This window comes from Condylura cristata, unplaced genomic scaffold, assembly GCF_000260355.1.
Source record: "Condylura cristata isolate star-nosed mole 26May11 unplaced genomic scaffold, ConCri1.0 scaffold00017, whole genome shotgun sequence".
NCBI classification, from domain to species: domain Eukaryota; kingdom Metazoa; phylum Chordata; class Mammalia; order Eulipotyphla; family Talpidae; genus Condylura; species Condylura cristata.
Genome location: NW_004567118.1, coordinates 38,012,007 through 38,031,578, shown reverse-complemented (window position 1 = coordinate 38,031,578; position 19,572 = coordinate 38,012,007). Strand labels below are relative to the sequence as shown.

Here is a 19,572-nt window from a genome sequence, read left to right as displayed (position 1 = left end):
AAATCTGAGAGTGTATTAAAAAATAACCAATAAAAAAAATCTCAAAATAAGTCTTCAGTGTCAAGTGAAATATGCCTCCACATATTCTGAATCATACAATAACAATGATTCTAATTCCTTTAATCAAAAGAGTACTAAACTTTCATTCAGTTTGATGTAAGACTTTTTACTGCTTGCTTCCCTGTACATCATCCAAAAATAAACACATCCCTTCCTGGAAAATTTATAGAACATCTAAAGTTCATCTTAGAGAGAGCAGCAGGACTGTAAGTCTTGCTTACAAGCAAGTTGTGATTGAAGCATTTTGTAAAATCTGACAAATTCATAAAATGATGAATATAACGCACCATAATTTCTAAACAGCTGTAACTCTAGAGGAAAGAAGTGAACTCTATACTCACGTCCACTGGGAAAGGAATCCCTGGTATGTTATCCAGCCTCTCTCATTTGTACAAACTGTGTTGTTCACATCTGGCCCCCAAGGTATATAAGGGAAAACTTTAAATAAATCTTTAAGTTCATCAGGTGACAAAGCACAGTCTCTATCCTGAAGATACACAAGGAAGTAAACATAATGTTTAGATATCTAAAAGAATAATTCCTAAACATAACAGCCCCAAGTCTAGTAAAACATCCTTCTAAAAACAAGCTAAGTTTTACCAAGAAAATTCCTTATATGTCTACAAGAAAACCTATCTGAGAGTCTATCAGAACCTACTTTTTCACCTTAAGGAAAAAATTAAAAAATAAATTATTTTGCTAATTTAAGAGTTTGAACAATTTCTGGCTATTTGATATGAGCACTCCTTTAAAAGGACTGTTAACACATTCACAGAAAAACATTTCATAATATATCATGGGAAATTGCAGCTAAACGCTTACCAAGTCATGTTTGTCAAAGGTGCTTTGGAGAAACAAATATGCATGATGATTTAATTCAGTAGTGCAATCAGGGGGTATTTTTAGCCTGTTGATGACAAATTTTAAGTGTAAAGTAAATCATTAGTCAAAAATTAACATTGAAGAAATGAATATAGAACTACAAAAAGTCTTTCTGCAAGATGACACGATTTATAGAATATCCTTATTGGTGCCATTAGACTGGAGTAGTATGGCAATACTCTGAAGAGTCAACATAATGCTCATTCCAAGGTGACACAATTTTCATAAATATATGAATAGACTAAAACAAAAATCTTACAAATACTGATTAGACTGTAATGGGTTTATTCTTCCAACAAACAAATCATAATGCATAATTATGGGCTTTATACAGTGTCAACATTGTAATGAGTTGAAAATTATGTAAACAGATATTATTTCTTCCTGATTTACCTTTTTGACCCAACATAAATTCATATCAATAAACATTTAACAAATGCACTGAGTTAGGTAGTAGGTATGCAAAACCAAGAGATTCCTTATCACTAAGGATCCACATGCAAGCGGGAGACTGACCACAAACAGATAACCTCACTATCTCAACAGAATGAGGTAAGTGCTGCTCATGTGTACACTAAAGCAGCTGGTAGCCCACATGCAAGGCAACATATCTGGCCTGGTGGTAGGAAGGTATCCGCACCGCTGAGGACACTGTTACCTGAACTGAACTTGAGGGACAGAGGTATCAATAACATTGAGGGGAAAAGTAGGGAGAGTGAAAATACATGGACAAAGTCTGAAGGAGGAAATAATTTATGTCTGGTGGGCTGTAAAAATAATGTCCTATAAAGTTTATTTACCTGCCGAAATGGCACAGAAAAATCAATGATAAGGTCCTAGGAAAAAGCCATTCATTCAAAATGTTATTTATTGAAAAAATCTGGGAAATTACTTGAGCCAAAATTTAATGACTTTGACAAGGTACCTTTCAAGTTGGATTAATGGGTCAAGAATCTAAGCAAAAAAGAATAATGGGGGAGAAAAAAACAAGTCATCTGAACCCTTACAGAGACTGCACTTCAACACTAAAATCAAAAAGGACAACATGAAGAGAACGTACCACTGCCAAGGGCGAAAGAGAAAGGCTGACGTCTCAAAGGCCAGATCTTACTTCCCTGAAAAGCCCATTTCCCTGGGGTGAAGGAGAGGCATTCTATGGCAAGCAGGCTGTTTTAGGCTGTTCCAGGGTGACACTGGAGCCATCTTTTTTAAAAAATCGTTAATGGAGTTTGACATCCTTGCCAGGGCTTTGACAGTACAGGATTTCCCTCCTTAGATGTCATCACCAGAGAACTCCTCCTTCAGCCCACTGTGCTCTATCACCCCCTCCACCCTCTTTGAAGGTCTCAATCTTAGAGTTTGTCTTTGTCTGACCCTTTGTTTAGTTTTTCTATACTATACATATAAGTGATACCATCTGATATTAAACAGTTCTTAAACAGCATTAACTATAGACTAATTATAGAGGCAAAAAAACTTTTTAATCCAAGGAAAAGAACAGGCTATAGAAGTGATAAGAATAAAAGTGTGAACCAATATATTTATAGTTTCTTTTTTTCTTTATCTTTATAGTATGACTTCAAGAAACAAATTTGCCTAGCATCTTTTATTTACTTCCTCAGGAAAAAGAATTTAAAAAGATACTTGTATTCTCCATAAGAGGAGAGAAAGTTTGAATTATGCCATAAATCAGTGACTCACCTGTGGATGATTTTGCTCCTAAACATTTGGCAATTTCCACAGACATTTTCAATAATCAGGATTGGGGGGTGGAGGGGGAAAAGGTGTTGTTGTCATATAGGATATGTTAAACATCCTGTAAGGCATGGGACAGACTCTACTATAAAGAAGTATATCTTGTCCAAAATGAGGTTGAGAAACCTTTTTATAAACCTCTCTATAAATCCATATTCCTGAATATCTCAAAGCTTACCTACCTATATGCTTAATGAAATTTTATAACATTTGGCAAATGAAATCACTTAGAAAGTCAAAGATACATACAAGGGGAATAAATACTCAGGTGTCAAATCCAGGTCATCGTCATAACCAAATCGTCGAAGAACAGTCCAAGTTGTTTCATGTCTCCCTCTCTGGATAAAAAGTGTGTGTAAAAAAAGAAAACCTGAAATAAAATTAATCAGTAAATACAACTGATATGAAAAGGCAGAGTATAACATGGGTGAAAAGTATGCAACACATACTGGCAAGCGACACATTCATGAACATACTCTATACCAGTTCTGAATACAAAACAAAGTTCACAAGTATTTCAATGAAACAACTAATTTCAGGATCACTTCACCTATATATCTAGGTCAGAAAGAGACTGCACTAGATGAAAAGAACAAAAACATACCATGAGGAATACAGTGTTACAGAATTATTATGATAAAAGCAAATGAAATTGTTTTACAGATCTTTTTTTACTTATTTTTATAATGAAAGACTCTGGTTTCAATTTTATTTCACTGTGCTCTATAACATATTCTACAGGGAACATTCTGTACTTGGTAAATTTGACTGGTAGACAACATGTCTTTCCTAAAAATAATTTCTATTTTTAAAAGATGCTTATGAGTAGAAAGAATTTTGACATCAATTTGTTTGTTCCAGAAATCTCTTTTCCTTAGATGAATCTCTGAATTCCTGAGAGCCTATCAATTTCCTTACATCTAATTTGTGCTGACAGTAAGAATTATTATTCTCATCAATGACCTGCCTCTTTCAATTCTTAAAATATCTAAGTTAGATTCCAGGCATATCAGTAAATACCAACATTTCCTTAAGTATAAACAATCTTAAAATACCTTTACTTTCAGCCAAATTATGAAAATATTAAGCTCCAATGCGGAAAAACATCACTCACTCACCTTTCAATGTTAATCCACTGTCAGCCACACCATCACTTATATGTTTTCTGACGACATTCTTGACATCTTCTAGAGCTTGAGGAGCTAAAGGAGTGTTAAAACAAATTCTCTAGCCAAAAAAACAAAAAAATTAAAAGCAAATCAACATTAAAACTGCAAATAACACAATCTATACAGCAACATTAAATAAACAAGTTGCAACCAAAATGAACAAATTCTCAAAATGAACAAATTCTAAATTAGGATAGTTTTTGTTTTACATTATTTAAGTAAAACAAGTCATACTTAGAACATACTTTCCCCACTGTGTTCTAAAACACAGAGCTCTTTGTGTAGTTATGTTATGCAAAATCGAAGAAAAACAATTTGAAGTTCAGACTTCAAGTCATTCTTAATATACTCACTATATACCATAAAGTGACATTAACAAAGAGTCCTCTCAATTTCTATGCAGAAGAGTGTTATAATCTAAGACTTAAATAGCATACTTAAATAGCTTAATGTGAAAGACAGTTTTACATGAAAAGAGACACAATTATCAACATATCACTGTTTAGGCTAGTAACTTTTGTACAGCTTTTTATCTCATAAAAGACCACTATATGCAAATATCTGAATTAAAAGAGCTACCTGAAAGAAGTTGAGTTCAGCATCATTGAGAGTACCGTCATTATCTTGATCAGATATTTTAAATATACGCGTAAGGGCTTTTATGCAGGCTGGTTTCATCTATAAATTATTGAGAAAAAAAACTATTAGAATTAAAATAGTTGGAATTCTAAAATAAGATTTTCCTAAGTAATGTTCGGAATAATTCTGATTGTTTCCACTGTCAAATACATACATCAAATAAATCAACATGAAAAATGAACTCAAGCCTTTTAACTAAAACAGGCAATATTTTACTGGACTGATCATTGGAATATACTGTTTCTCTTCATCACTGTACAAGGATGGGCAAAAGAGAATTTCATCTTCAAGTAAGCTTCAGCCTTACAGTCACACAAAGAATTATTATTTATTCATTCCCTCTCATTCCATATAAACTTGGAGCTAAGTGGGGTTTCATTCCCAACTTCTGAATTTTCACTATCAATCTTCTGGTAGCAGAATGGGACTAAATGTCCTAATCTGTCATCATGTGTTAGTATTAGTCAAAGATGGGATATACTGATAAAATGTACTTATTTGCAAACAGGTGACAAAACAGTTCTGTTTGAAAATGCAAACCCCTCCTTTTTTTTTTAATTTGTAAAATAAGATTTATTTATGTATACAAAAACTGGTATACAGGTCAGAGATGTGGGGGGTGAGAGGATTCTGCAGCAACAAAGTAGACAGCAGAGCAGGCAGAATGACTGAAATACACTGCTGAGGTAAGTAGCAGGAGGGTCAGGAGAGGTCTGCTGAATCATGTGGGTCAGTTCCCTGGCCAGTGACTGAACTTGTACTGTAGTGGTTGGGGATAGCTTCACAGTACTGTACTTTAACCCGTTGCACCACCAGGGAGGGCCTAAAGCCCTCCTATTTTTACTAAAATGATTCCAAATCTGCATTAAAAGTTGTTTTTTTTTTTAAATGAACATCTGGTTTAAGCTTAGACTCAACATTTGTACTTATCTAAAGCAAGGTATAGTATTTAAGTTTTGGATTTTATATCAGGCAGGTGCATCTAAGAAACAAACACCAGATGGTGGTACATGCTTTACTCTATGGGACTGGAGAAGGGGTGGGGGTCATTAGAAGATTAACAGTTCTAATAATACACCTAAGAAAAAAATAGCAATTGGAGAATCAAGGATAAACTAATAAAGGGAATTAATGTACCACTAGGCCAAGGACTCAAAGGCAAACTCTATGAGACTAGCTCCCAATTTCCTTGATTGTAAGATAGATGAGCCAGATTGGAATATATGTTTGTAACAGGTACATGCAGCAACTATTATGAGGCAAATTTGGGAAATACTGGATGAAGTTAGAAAAAAACATTTTTAGTTAAGGAAAACTGAGCCACGATGATTAAGGGAGAGTAAATCAGGATCAGATTAAGAGATAACACATATTGTCTGCTTATATGAGGGGTCAGCACTTTTTCTGTATAGACAACATAGCAAGTATTTTAGGTTCTGTGAGCCAAGAGGTAAAATCAAAGATATTATATAGATAAACATAAAATGAGAATCAAATTTCCACAAAAAGTTACACAAAATTAAATAACTGACAAAGTTCAAAATATAATAATAACAAAACATATATATATATATATATATATATATATATATATATATATATATCGGACTTAAGAGTATATACAAATGTACTAATTTGAAGAATGGAATTCTCTTTAGAGAGGTAACATTTTGCTTAACTGGGGTTCAAAGTTAGTTCTGTCTATCATGAAAATGAATTGCAAATGTTCATCTGTTAATGCTTATATTCAGTGAGATTTTATACCTTTCATCTATGAAAATGACCTTTTGTGTACATACACCACCAAGACTGACACATAATCCATAAACATATTTTTATTTAAGCACATTCATTGCTTACAAGGCATTTACAAAATTATACTAGATTCTTTTCTTTCTATTTTTTTTTTTTTAAAGATTTATTTATTTGTACATACAGAACTAGGGTACAGGCCAGAGACTCAGGGGCTGTGAGAGACTTCACCAGAGACAGAGTGGGGAGCAGAACAGGCAGATCAACGAAGTACACTGCTGAGGGGAGCAGCAGGCGGGTCAGGAGAGGTCTGCCACGCCATGTGGTCTCCTCCGGGGCAGGCAGGGATTGAACTCATGCTGAAGTGGCTTTAGCTTCTTAGTGCTGTGCTTTAACCGGCTGCGCCACCAGGGAGGGGCCTCTTTCTATTTTTTTTAAAGATTTATTTATTCATACAGAACTGGGGTACCGGCCAGAGATGCGCAGGGTGAGAGAACCCACCAGAGACAGAGTGGGGAGCAGAACAGGCAGATCGAGGAAGTACACTGCTGAAGGGAGCAGCGGGCGGGTCAGGAGAGGTCTGCCGCGCCACGTGGTTACCTCCGGGGCAGGCAGGGATTGAACTCATGCTGAAGTGGCTTTAGCTTCTTAGTGCTGTGCTTTAACCCGCTGCACCACCAGGGAGGGCCCCCCTTTTTTTCTTTTTTAAAGATTTATTTATTTATGCATATAAAACTGGGATATAGGCCAAAGGTGCAAGGGGTGAGAGGATTCACTAGAGGCACAATGGAGAGCATAACAGGCAGATGTACTGAAATACACTGCTAAGGGGAGCATCGGGCAGCCCAGGAGATATTTGCCACACCATGTGGGTCACCTCCCTGGCCAAGAATCAAACTAATATTGCAGTGGCTGCGTAAACTTCATAATGCTGTGCCCCAATCCATTGTGCCACTAGGGAGGGCCTGTGTCTTTTCTTGATAAGTGTCCTGCTCGCATGTCATTTCACTGCAGGTCAATTCGACTGAAGGTTAGGTGGAAGATCCTCACATACAATGTCAGAGAGACTATGAAATTTCCTTTGCACTTGCATCAAAGGCCAAAATGCTAGAAATGAAAATATATCTGCTTTTGTCATCTAAAAATCCACTTTACCCCCTTCCTGTTTCACATGATAATGTTCTGATAGTAAAAAAACTCAATATCACAGTGCAGTAATACTAATAGTTGAGTTCTGCCCAAAACTGTGCCAGTATATGCAGCTCTTCACATACAGTGCATAGGAGCTCTGTTACAAATACTCACTCTGCTTTGTAGAGCCAAAGCAAGCAATACATACTAAAGAATAAGACTGGCTGTGCTACAGTAAAACTTTACTTATGAACAATGAAATCTGAATATCTTAATTTGCCCATATCATAAAAATTTTTTTTTCTTTTGAACTTTTTCCAATAACTAAAAAGGAAAAAATACATTCTGAGCTCACAAGCTATAGAAAAACAAATGGCAGGTGATATCTGATCAGTGGGTTAAAGATTGTCAATCACCTACATTTCAAAAAAAAATTCTGAAACAAAAAACCAATTATTTCTTAAAATTTAGTAACTGAAAGAAGAAATTAAGAAATGGGCAAAGGGGGCCTCCCTGGTGGTGAAGGGGTTAACTCTTAGCACTATCAAGCTATCACCAGCCACTGCAGCATGCCTTCGATCCCTGGCGAGGAAGGTGACCCACATGGTGCAGCAGACCTCTCCTGGCTCCCCCGCTACTCCCCTCCAAAGTGCATTTTAGTAGATCTGCCGGTTCTGCTCCCCACTCTGTTTCTGGTGAATCCTCTCACCCTCTGCACCTCTCGCCTATACCCCGGTTCTTGTATGCATAAATAAATAAATTTTATTAAAAAAAAATAGCAGAAATAACCAAATGCTCACCAGTAGGCTAAAGGATAAACAAGTATAGAATTAGCCATGTAATTCAGTATTATTTGGCTATAAAAAGATGTAAAACACTGAGTGTACCTTGAAAACATGCCAGTCACAAAATGCCACATATTGTTTAATACCTTATATAAATTATTATTCCAAATATATTAATTGGGTTCTCAGAAAAATCATGACGCATTTTTGCTTGAAAAACAGAAAAAAAGTGATGATTTTTCCAATGACCCAACAAAATAAACAGAATAGGGAAATCCATAGATATAGAAAGATTAATAGTTCAACAAAAAAGAAAAAAGAAAAGATTAGTGGTTCACAAAAGTGAGGGGAAGAAACTGCTAATGTGTAAAAAGACTTTCTTTTTGTGGTGTTGAGGTGTTCAAGCTACTCTGAAATTAGACAATGATGATGCATGCACAACTCTGTGAATGTACTAAAGCCCTGAACTATATACACCTGTAAAGGGTGAACTGTATATTATGAGAGTTATATCTAAATTGAAAATTTTTAAGTGTATGGCAAACTGTTACATTTTAGTTATTTCATTAAGGAGTTACTGTATTTCTCTGCTTCAAACAAAAGGGAGCATTCACATTATAATACATGTTATACCCATGTCAAATAACTATACAGGTTTGTGTCTGGGTGTATTTTTAACTTCGTGAATTTTTAGAAATAAAGCAGGTAGCTAATAGCTAAGTATTTGAATTTTTTGTTGTTATTCTTGCCAATTTTTCTGTTTGTTTTAATGGCATTTTCTGAAAAAGCATATGATCTGGAATACACTCCTCAGCACTTGAATGACTTTTAATAGTAAAGGGCCTCCCTGGTAGCACAATGGGTTAAAGGGCAGCACTGCAAGTAAGCCACAGCTGCTTCAGTGCAAATTTGATCTCGAGTCCCAGAGGCTATCCACATGGGATGGCAGACCTCTACTGGCCTGCCCGTTATTCCCGTTAGCAGTGTACTTGGTCAATCTGCCTGTTCTGCTCCCCACTCTGTCTATGGTGAAGTCTCTCACTGCCCCGGCACCTCTGGCCTGCACTCCAGTTCTGTATACATAAATAAATAAATCTTTAAAGAAAAAGTAGTTTAAAAAAAAAAAAGAAAGAATAGTACCTTAAAAAGGTAATAGCTTATTAATAACCAAAAAAATTTAACATCAGTAGTTAAGAAGAATACTTAAGAGTTATTAAAAAAATCACTACCGGGCCCTCCCTGGTGGCGCAGCAGGGTAAGGCACAGCACTGAGAAGCTAAAGCCATTTCCGCGTAAGTTCATTCCCGCCTGCCCCCGGAGGAGACCACATGGCGTGGCAGACCTCTCCTGACCCACCCGCTGCTCCCCTCAGCAGTGTACTTCGTCGATCTGCCTGTTCTGCTCCCCACTCTGTCTCTGGTGAAGCCTCTCACTGCCCCTGAACCCCTGGCCTGTACCCCAGTTCTGTATGCACAAATAAATAAATCTTAAAAAAAAAAAAAATCACTACCATATTGGTCGTGGCCATATGCCAACCCCTAGTAGTAGCTTTGTGAGGGGGGCAGGGGTAAGTAGTTTACCTCTTTCTCCTCTGGGCAGTACAGTGGCCCTGTAGGATGAAGTACAGCTTTCTGTGCATAATAAAAGAGCTCTGATATGTTCTTCAGGTTTTTTGCTGAACACTGAAAAGAAAGTTAAAATTTTTAAATTTGGAAAGCAATTATGAAAGCTAAAACCAACTTTTAAATGATCAATTTGAAATAGTAAGATTCTTTGAAGAAACTGAAAAAATGCATTTCTGTTTGTGGATATCACAATATTAATGTATACAGAGAGCTCAGATGTCAACTTTAAGTCATGTTTTATTTAGTTTCCATAATTTCACAAATGGCAGAAAATATTTTCTGCCCCGTCTTCCCACCTTTTATTGCAAACCTCAGTTGACTGAGGTTCCACAAAGATTGAACTTCAAAACCAAATGATAAAACATACCTCCACACAGGTTTCTATTTCTGTGTACTGGTTCATAATAGGAAGAATGGTTTCCATACTACTATATTCCACCAGATCAGATTTGTTCCCAACCAGTATCAAAGGCAACCTGAAGAAAACAAGACATAACAGTAAGGAAAGCAAAACTCATTAGATTTCTATTGCAGTGTATACATCATAACCCATTCCAACCAACCAACTTAATCTCCCCAGTATGAACTACTATACTCAGTTCAAGCCCCCTTGAGGGCATGTTCATATATAACAAATATCTGTTTATTAGAAGTCTGGTAATGTTTTAAGAATTAAAGACAAAGGACAGAAAGAAGATCCCTGTCCCTTTCCCTAAAAAAGTGAACATTAGAAAATAGACAATAATAAATAAATACATCAATTTCCAACTGTGTTAAGTATATGAAGGAAATAAATAGGGAGATAGAGTACTGGGAATGCTAATTAAATATTGTAATCAGAGAAAAACCTCTGACAAGGTAGCATTTGAACTCTGGAATGAAGGATGAAATGGAATCGGACATGTGAAAAGCCAGGAAAGAGTTAGCTGGGAAAGAAGGAATAGCATGGGGAGAGGTCTCATGCTGAACAAAGCATTCTGGTGTTCTCCTTACCAGAGTGGTTAGAGAGTATTGAGCAAAGGGTAAGATGTATCAAATGGGGTTGAAGAAGGGAACACAGGCCAAACACACATGGACTTACAGCTGAGTAAGAAAAACACATTTTATTGGTAAGCTTAAAACGGGAAGTTACAGAAAGATTATAAGTAGGGGAATGACATGACTTAATTGTCATTTTTAAATATCATTTTTTATTATTTTAAAAAGAAAGATACAGACTAATAATTCTGAAGGTAGAATTATTAACAAATTCTTCACAAACTACTAGCATACAGAATGCAATAATACATTAAAAGTATCACACACTGTGACCAAATAAGATTTATTATAGGGATGCAAGAATAGTTTAATATATGCAAATCAACTACTGTCAGACATTATATTAACAAAAGGACAAAAATCATGATCATATCAACAGATGTAAAGGAAGCATTTGACATGGCATTGTATCCATTTAGAATAAAAAAAATTAACAAAATGGGTATATAACATAGTTCAACATTATAAAAGCCATGCGCTAGAAAACCACAGTCTGCATGAAACTAAATGGTGAAAAACTGAAAACTTTTAAGATCAGGATAAACCAAGGATTTCTATTTTCACCCCTTTGATTTATCTTAGCTTTAGCGGTCTTAGCCAGCAATGAGACAACAAGAAATAAAAGGAATTCAGATTGGAAAAGAAATGAAATTATTATTTGTAAATGATATGATAAAAATAGAAAAACCCTAAAGATTCCACTATTAGGAACAACAAATAAATTCAGTAAACTGGCAGGCTACAAAATTAATAAACAAAAATCTGTTGTATTCTTATATAAAAACAACAAGAAAAATAAATTAAGAAAACAATCCTAATTACAACTGTATGAAAAAGAATTAAGGAACAAATTTAACAAAGAAGGTGAAAGAGCTACATAAGGAAAATTGCAAGGCACTCTTAAGAGATACAGAACAACACACAAAGAGATGGAAAGATACCCCATGTTCTTGGATAGGGAGAATTAATATATTAAAAAAAAAACAGCCAACCAAAAGCAATATACAGATTCGATGTAACCCCTACCAGAACTCCTGTATTTTTTAAGAAAATAAAACAAACAAAAAACCTGAAATGTACACAGAGACACAAAAGATCCTGAATATGAGGGGAAAAAAAAGAAAAATGGAGGCATCATGTTGTTGGATTTTAAACGATATTAGAAAACAAAGTAATTAAAATACTATGGTATTAGAAAATAGCGCACAAATCAATGGAACAGAATCAAGAATCCAAAAACAAATTCACACACGTATCAGCATCTAACTACTGACAAGAGCCATGACTATACAATAGAGAAAAGAAAATCTCTTCAATAATTGTGTTGGGAAAACTGGACAACCACACATATAAGAATGAAACTAGATCACCTATTAAGTCTACACACAAAAATAAATTGAAAATGGATTCAAGTGTAGGATGTAGAAAACTAAAGCCATAAAATATATTAAATAAAACACAAGCAATATGGAGTATTTGACTCCCAAATGCAAGGGACATAAGAGAAAAGCCAAACAGTTAGGTTTACATCAAATTAAAAATGTTTTGTACAGAGAAATAAAATAAGATTAAAGGGATAACCTACTGAATGGGAGAAGATATTTCCACCTCACATATTTCAAAGGGGTTAATAACCAAGATATATAATGAACTAATCCGGTTTAGAAACAGAAAAACAAACCAAATATAAAAGTGGTTAGAAGCTATGAACAAACACTTTTCCAAGGCAGACATACAAGGGGCCAACAGACATGAAAAAATGTTCATTATCACTTATTAGGAAAATACAACTCAAAACAACTTACACTTGTGGGTAGGGCTTACATCAAAAAAAAAAAAAATGCTAACAACAGGTGCTGGTGAGGACTTGGAGAAAAAGAAACCCTTATATACTGTTGATGGAAATGTAATGATTCAACCAGTTTGGAAATGGTATGGACCTTCAAAAATCTAAAAACAGGCCCTGCCTGGTGGCGTAGCACTGAGAATCTAAAGCCACTTCCGCATGAGTTCGATTCCCGCCTGCCCCAGAGGTGACCACATGGTGTGGCAGACCTCTCCTGACCCACCCGCTGCTCCCCTCAGCAGTGTACTTCATCGATCTGCCTGTTCTGTTCCCCACTCTGTCTCTGGTGAAGCCTCTCACCGCCCCTGAGCCTCTAGCCTGCACCCCAGTTCTGTACGCACAAATAAATAAATCTTAAAAAAAAAAATCTAAAAACAGAACTATCATATGATCCAGAAACCTACTTCTAGTTACCTACCCCAGGAATACGAATCATCAACTCGTAGAGTTAATATGCACCACAAAGCTTCTTGCAGCATTAATAATGTAATTATTAGATTACATACATGTGTATATAGACCACAAAATAAAATTATTTCTGTTTTGTTCTTAAATATATGTGCTGCCTCAAATAATTCCTCCAAAAAAGGTATATGTGTATAAACAGAGAGAGAACTACAGATAAAGCGAATGTGGCAAAATGCTAACAACTGGTAGATCTAAACAAACAGTTCGCAGATGTTAATTATACTGTATTTCTGGCAACATTTCTAAGTTTGAAATTTTTCAACATCTAGTATTTGAGAGGAAAAAATACCTGCTGTCTTTATCTGTTCTTTCATTTATGAGAGGAATCCATCGACTTGTTACCTAAAATGAAAATAAACAAGAGCTAAGCCATGATAAAGACCTTCTATGAAAAATATTGCCCTTGGAGCACTAATTCTAATTTAAGGATCAATTTTTGAGTGCCTGCACTAAAATTTAACTAACTATAGTGGAAAAAAGTAACACATTCATACCTTATCAATAGAGTGCTTGTTGTTGACAGCATACACTATGCAGATGACATTAGCCTACAAGAAAAATTGACAAATTGATGTTATTTTTAAATAATAAAAATGTAAACAGTAATATTGTATTACCAACTAGTCAATATAGTTGGGTCCAAGGAAGAACAAATTTCCAAACAAAACAAAACTTGGCACGCCTTTAAGGTCAAAATTTCCTATGAGAGAATGAAAATGGTAGATTTACAGGACTGTTTTCCTTCTAAAAAAAATAAAAACCCTATTTTTAAACTCACCTGTGATATTTCTTGATGAAGCTGTTCATCACTCTGCTCTGCTTCTACAAATGACAAAGTCAAAAAAGGTTTCATATTTAAATAGTTTCGTAAAAACTAAGGGCCACCACTTAATAACCCTTAAAACATTCCTTGGTCATTTACATGGTGTAGTGCTAAACTAGAGGGCAATGACAAGGGCAAGCGAAGAGAAGGGAAATGTGAAGCTATGATAAGGAAGGTGGCTGGCATGGAAAGAAAAGTCTACAAGAGGATAACTCAAGCTTGGAAGAGAAAGCTTTGTGTGATAATCTAGGTTGGCATCTGATCCTGAGTTGAAGAGGGTCTGGCAAAAGAGATTAGAAACTCTAGAAGACTGGATGCTGAAGAGTCAAAGACCTGCACAGAGTCTATAAACACAGTATCAAAAGGTCAGGAGAGATTCTCAGCAACATAGTTTAAGATCTAGATAGCAGATACAAGTAATATTAACCAGGCACCAGAAGCAAAACTGGAGCATGATAATGAAAAGTAAAGAATTCCTTTAGTACATATCTCTGGCAAGAACTGGATGTCAGTGGGTGGATGGGACTATAAATCCCACAGGTGCAGGAGAGATTTAGCTACAATAGAAAACAAAGCAAATATAGACATTAATTTAGATCCCTTACAATAACTTTCTCAAATAAGTACCTGTTATTTCTGATTAAAAATCACTATAATAATTAAGTACAATGGTACTGAACTGTCAGAAAAATAATGACATTTTTTTCTATGTTTCTCAAGCAAAAATCATAGGGTCTCCGTGGTGGTACAGGAGTTAAAGTCTCAGCTACTCAGCCACTGCACCATGAGTCTGATCCTAGGCCAAGGAACTGACCCACATGGAGCAGCAGACCTTTCCTGTCTCACTCACTGCTCCCCTCAGCAGTGTATTTCAGTAGATCCGTCTGTTCTGCTTCCCACTCTCTAGTGAATCCTCTCATCCCCTCCCACCCTGCTCATCCCCTCCTACCCTGCTCATCCCCTCCAACCCTGTACCTCTGGACATCCCAGTTCCTGGACACATAAATAAAAATAAATCTTTATTTAAAAAAAATACATTATGACTTTTCTGACAACCTAATAATTATTATGCTAAATTATATCTTTTCATATGTTGAGGAATCAAAAGGTAATGGCTTCAACTCTAATACTGAAGTGACTCTTAAGTATGTGGTTTATGTCAGAAAAAGAATAGTTTTTATTTTTATTTTATTTTATGCAAACATAAGTGGGGCACAGGCCAAAGGTTCAAGGGCAGCGAGAGGACCCACCCGAGACAGTTAGGAGCAGAACAGGCACACTGTCGAAGTACACTGCTGAAGGGAGCAGCAGGCGGGTCAGGAGAGGTCTGCCACGCCATGTGTCACCTCCGGGGCAGGTAGGAATCGAACTCATGTGGAATTGGCTTTAGCTTCTCAGTGCTGTGCTTCAACCCACTGCACCACCAGGGAGGGCCCAAGAATAGTTTTTAAACAGAGCTTGTTATGAAATCTAACAGGATGCATCTATTCCCCTCAGCTTTTAGTACAGTGCTATTTAGTAGAAATATAATGCAAAATACACATTAATTTCAAATTTTCTGTAAGTCAACTTAAAAAAAGGAAATAGATAAAAGTTTTCTAATTCAATATATCAAAAATATTCAAAATTCAAAATTTATTCAACAAAAAAGTTAAAAATTGTTTTCATACTAAGTAAATCCTCTTGCATTTTATACTTGGGGTATATCTGACTTCTGTTAGTCATATTTTAAATCTGTAACACATTTGTATATATTGGACTGCATAGTTATACTACTTCATTTTCAGTATAGATGAAGGAATAATACAGTGTAGCAAAACAAAGTAGCAGCAATGCAATTTAATCCATTTTGGAAAACAGATTCTATTTTTTAGAGCTATTTTAGGTTTGCAGCAAAACTGAGTCAAAGATAGTTTCCCTATATACTTCCTGCCCCCACATAGTTTCCCTCACTATAAACATTTATCATCAGCATGGTGTATCAACTACAATTACAAATGATCCCTTTCTAAATAGAAGTCCGAGAACAAAGCTAAATAATCCAAAGATTAAAAAGTAGTGTGTAGAGAAATTTTTAATTATTAAAAGCAATTATAGATGTGTTTTTCTTACCATATAGTGTAAGCAAGCTAACAAATGTATTAACTGTTGTGTTATTTGGGGAAAAGACTGACAAAGAACAAATTTCAAACTCAACAAATTCTCAAATTCAAAAGTCCTAAGTCTTCAGATCATGACTACACCGACTTAACCCAGAATTTCTTTCTGCAAACTTGCCAGCCGAAGCATTCCTTCATGTTTTTCATTATTAAGGAACCCAACATGGTTAACCAGGGGAAAAGAATTATATGGTCGAGATTTTAGGTGAAGTGTGGGCCGGCAAGGAGGTATGAGACAAGAATAGTAAATGATCATTTACTGATAGATTAAAAAGGATCACACACACACAAAAAGGATCATATGGGGGCCCTCCCTGGTGGTGCACCGGGTTAAAGCACAGCACTAAGCTAAAGCCACTTCAGCAGGGTTTGATCCCAGCCCCAGAGGTGATCCACATGGTGTGGCAGACCTCTCCTGATCCGCCCACTGCTCCCCTCAGCAGTGTACTTCATCAGTAGGCCTATTCTGAGCACCCTGCTCTGTCTCTGGTGACTCTCCTCATTGCCCCCACACCTCTGGCCTGTACCCTAGCTCTGTATGCATAAGTAAATAAATCTTAAAAAGAAAAAAGGATCAACATCTCTTTCAATATTTTTAAAAACTCAGTTGTTTTTTAAAACTAGTAAATTAACCCTACAGCTTTACCTACAAGAGAACATTCATTACCTGAGTAATCTACAATATGTGTAGGAACTCTCTCAGGGGTGACATCAGCTGGAATGGTGATTTCCTCTGCCCGAGGTGGAACCTTTGTTTGCAAACATAAAAAAGGAAGATGTTTATCAATCAAACTTGTTAATCTCTTTCACACATACCTATCCATACTATACTTTTAAAGGTTATTTTTGTGCTTTACCATAGATTCAAGTATATACCAAAGATATGAAACAAGAATTTTTTTTAAATACACATTTCTATATGTGCACAGGAAATACTACGAACACTGCAGATCTCATGATTAGCTAAAATGATACTTATGTTAATTTGGTTTTTCAAACTCTAGATTTTTTAAATACATAGTTTTACTCTCTTTTGTTGAAAGCTTTCAGACAGTCTACAAATGAAGAATTATGTTAATCCAAAACAATCTTCAAACAAAAAAATAGTTATCAAAATTAATTTCTTATAGAAGTTAGCTGGTTAGCTACATAAGATAAAGACTTATGTTTACTGGCTACTTTTTTTAAGAAACACTGCATGATTTTTTTAAATCAGTGAAAAACCCCTATCCATACTCAGGAGTTCAGTGCTAAAATGACAATTTTAAACCAAATTAATCTATCATAGAAAACTTTTAGGTAGTATTGAATGATTCCACAAGTTACACATGAAAACACACATTTCACAAAATAAGTAATTACTTATTTAATTATATTATTTAAGAGGGGGGAAAAAAGGCAAGAAAAACAATGAATGCTCATATTACAGTTATAACTGCCCCCATCAAATTCTTCTGTGAATAAAGAAATTATACAGAATTCCTATCTAAACAAAAGTAAAGACAGGGTAAATGTGGAACTAGTAATATCTGTATGTGAAAAGAATAAAAGACAAGCTTCACCCCATTTACATCGACCCTATTCTACATATACATGTAACAATGTCCTAACTTTATAAAACCTCAGCCAGCAAAAAAGCAAAAAATAAAGTTTTAGGCAGCATCCTCAGAGTGTAACTTCTAAAATTGTTGTCAATAACAATAAAACCACCTTATATTTGGTGGCACTCTACCATTATTTAGCTTATCTTATTTAAGATCCATAACAATCTTTTAAGGTAATGAAGGTGGAATGAATAATTTTCTTCATATGTAAAATGAAGAAGGTGGGTAGGTTGAAGATTTTCGTATATGTGTGTCACAATCGTGGAGTTTCTAATCCCTCAAAGACTGGGATGTGTCAGGTGGAAGGCAAGTGAAATCCAGACATCACTTCAACTTTACTGAGAGAATCATCTTTTTTTGTATTTTGGTTGATAAGTAACATTTTGTTTTATAAAAAGAATTACACAATTTAGATGGTATCTACTAACCCTTTCAATTTTCATTTCATAGACGAGACAACTAAGGCATAAAAATGACAAATGTCCTAGTCAGGATCAAAAGTAGAAAATGCAAAGGAGTTAGATGAACTTAGATCTAGCTTGAGTCTTTCTTCTATACTGTACTTATATAAACTAATACATAAACTAAACTTTTAACAAGTCACAACTGTCAGAAAGGAAAACATGCAAAAAGGGAAGAATTTAACACAATTTCTTAATTTTTTTAAAAAACAAATCAAAATGTTTACCTCTTCTGGGAATTCTTCACTGACCAGAGACATAATCAGTGATGTCTTCCCAACTCTAGCTGTGGGGCGGGGGGAGGAAAAGATAATTTTAATTAAGAGTTTATAGAGTGTATCTTAGCTAAAACACAAAGTAAAGTCTGTTGTTAGTTAAAAATCTGGCATCCAAAAACCAAGTTTTAGTATAATATTTAAAGTATACTTTTTTCCTGCTTAGAAAAATATCAATTATTCATTGTTTAAAGCAAAAAAATCTAATTAAATATAATATTAACTAAATTTTAAAATTTCCAAAATATCCTTCATTAAGAGTTTAAGATATACAGTCTCCTTGATTTTCCCACACTTCTAATTTACCACAGTAGAATAATATTATTCACATTATTTTCCTTCTTTACCACTTAATTATGTATTTGGGCAGTACTCCATATTAATATATAAAATCCTCCTGAGTGAGGTTAAGGAAAAGCTATTGTTTAATGACACAGTCTTGTTGGGATGTTAAAAAGTTTTAGATACAGAGCCCTCCCTGGGGGCGCAGGGGGTTAAAGCACAGCACTATGAACTAAAGCCACTTCCCTATGAGTTCGATGCCCACCTGCCCCGGAGGTGACCCACATGGTGCGGCAGACCACAGCAGTGTACTTCATAGATCTGCCTGTTCTCCTCCCCACTGTCTCTGGTGAATCCTCTCACTGCCCCTGCACCTATGGCCTGTACCCCAGTTCTGTATGCATAAATAAATACATTAATTTAAAAAAAGTTTTAGATACAGAAAGTGGTAATTACACAGCTTTGTAACTGTACTTAATATCCCGGAATTGTATACTTAACAAATGGTTAAAATGTTAAATATTGTGTTTTATATATTTTATTGCATTTTAAAAACCAGCATTGACTGTCTCCTATATTATTTCTGATAGTTGCTTAAGAACTTGTTATATGATGTCATAAGTTATTAATGTGATCTCCTAACAATGAAGTTTGCTCGTTTTCCTTTTTATAAACAATGCTGTACTGAGTATTTCTCCAGGACAAATACCCAGAAGTGGAATTCAAATTAGGATGTATGACCTCTTGTTTTCAGTAGATATTGTTAAATTACTTTCAAAAAAAAATTAACATCTCACCAACATAGGATCAAAATGCCT

The 19,572-nt window shown here is 35.3% G+C and overlaps 1 protein-coding gene across 6 annotated transcripts in view; it reads right to left on the bottom strand.

The window, feature by feature from the left end:
* Nucleotides 1-19,572, bottom strand: part of RHOT1 (ras homolog family member T1) — a 117,087-nt gene that overhangs the window by 56,540 nt on the left and 40,975 nt on the right. For all 6 annotated transcript variants that reach the window (XM_012726253.1, XM_012726254.1, XM_012726255.1 and 3 more), the window contains exons 2-13: nucleotides 18,425-18,483; nucleotides 16,800-16,881; nucleotides 13,929-13,972; nucleotides 13,645-13,698; nucleotides 13,440-13,492; nucleotides 10,166-10,274; nucleotides 9,754-9,855; nucleotides 4,446-4,544; nucleotides 3,816-3,924; nucleotides 2,947-3,067; nucleotides 883-967; nucleotides 402-547 (exon numbers count right to left, since the gene is read on the bottom strand). In XM_012726253.1, coding sequence (XP_012581707.1) covers nucleotides 402-547; nucleotides 883-967; nucleotides 2,947-3,067; nucleotides 3,816-3,924; nucleotides 4,446-4,544; nucleotides 9,754-9,855; nucleotides 10,166-10,274; nucleotides 13,440-13,492; nucleotides 13,645-13,698; nucleotides 13,929-13,972; nucleotides 16,800-16,881; nucleotides 18,425-18,457 — 1,037 coding nt within the window. In that variant the 5' untranslated portion in view covers nucleotides 18,458-18,483. The remainder of the gene's footprint in view (nucleotides 1-401; nucleotides 548-882; nucleotides 968-2,946; nucleotides 3,068-3,815; nucleotides 3,925-4,445; nucleotides 4,545-9,753; nucleotides 9,856-10,165; nucleotides 10,275-13,439; nucleotides 13,493-13,644; nucleotides 13,699-13,928; nucleotides 13,973-16,799; nucleotides 16,882-18,424; nucleotides 18,484-19,572) is intronic.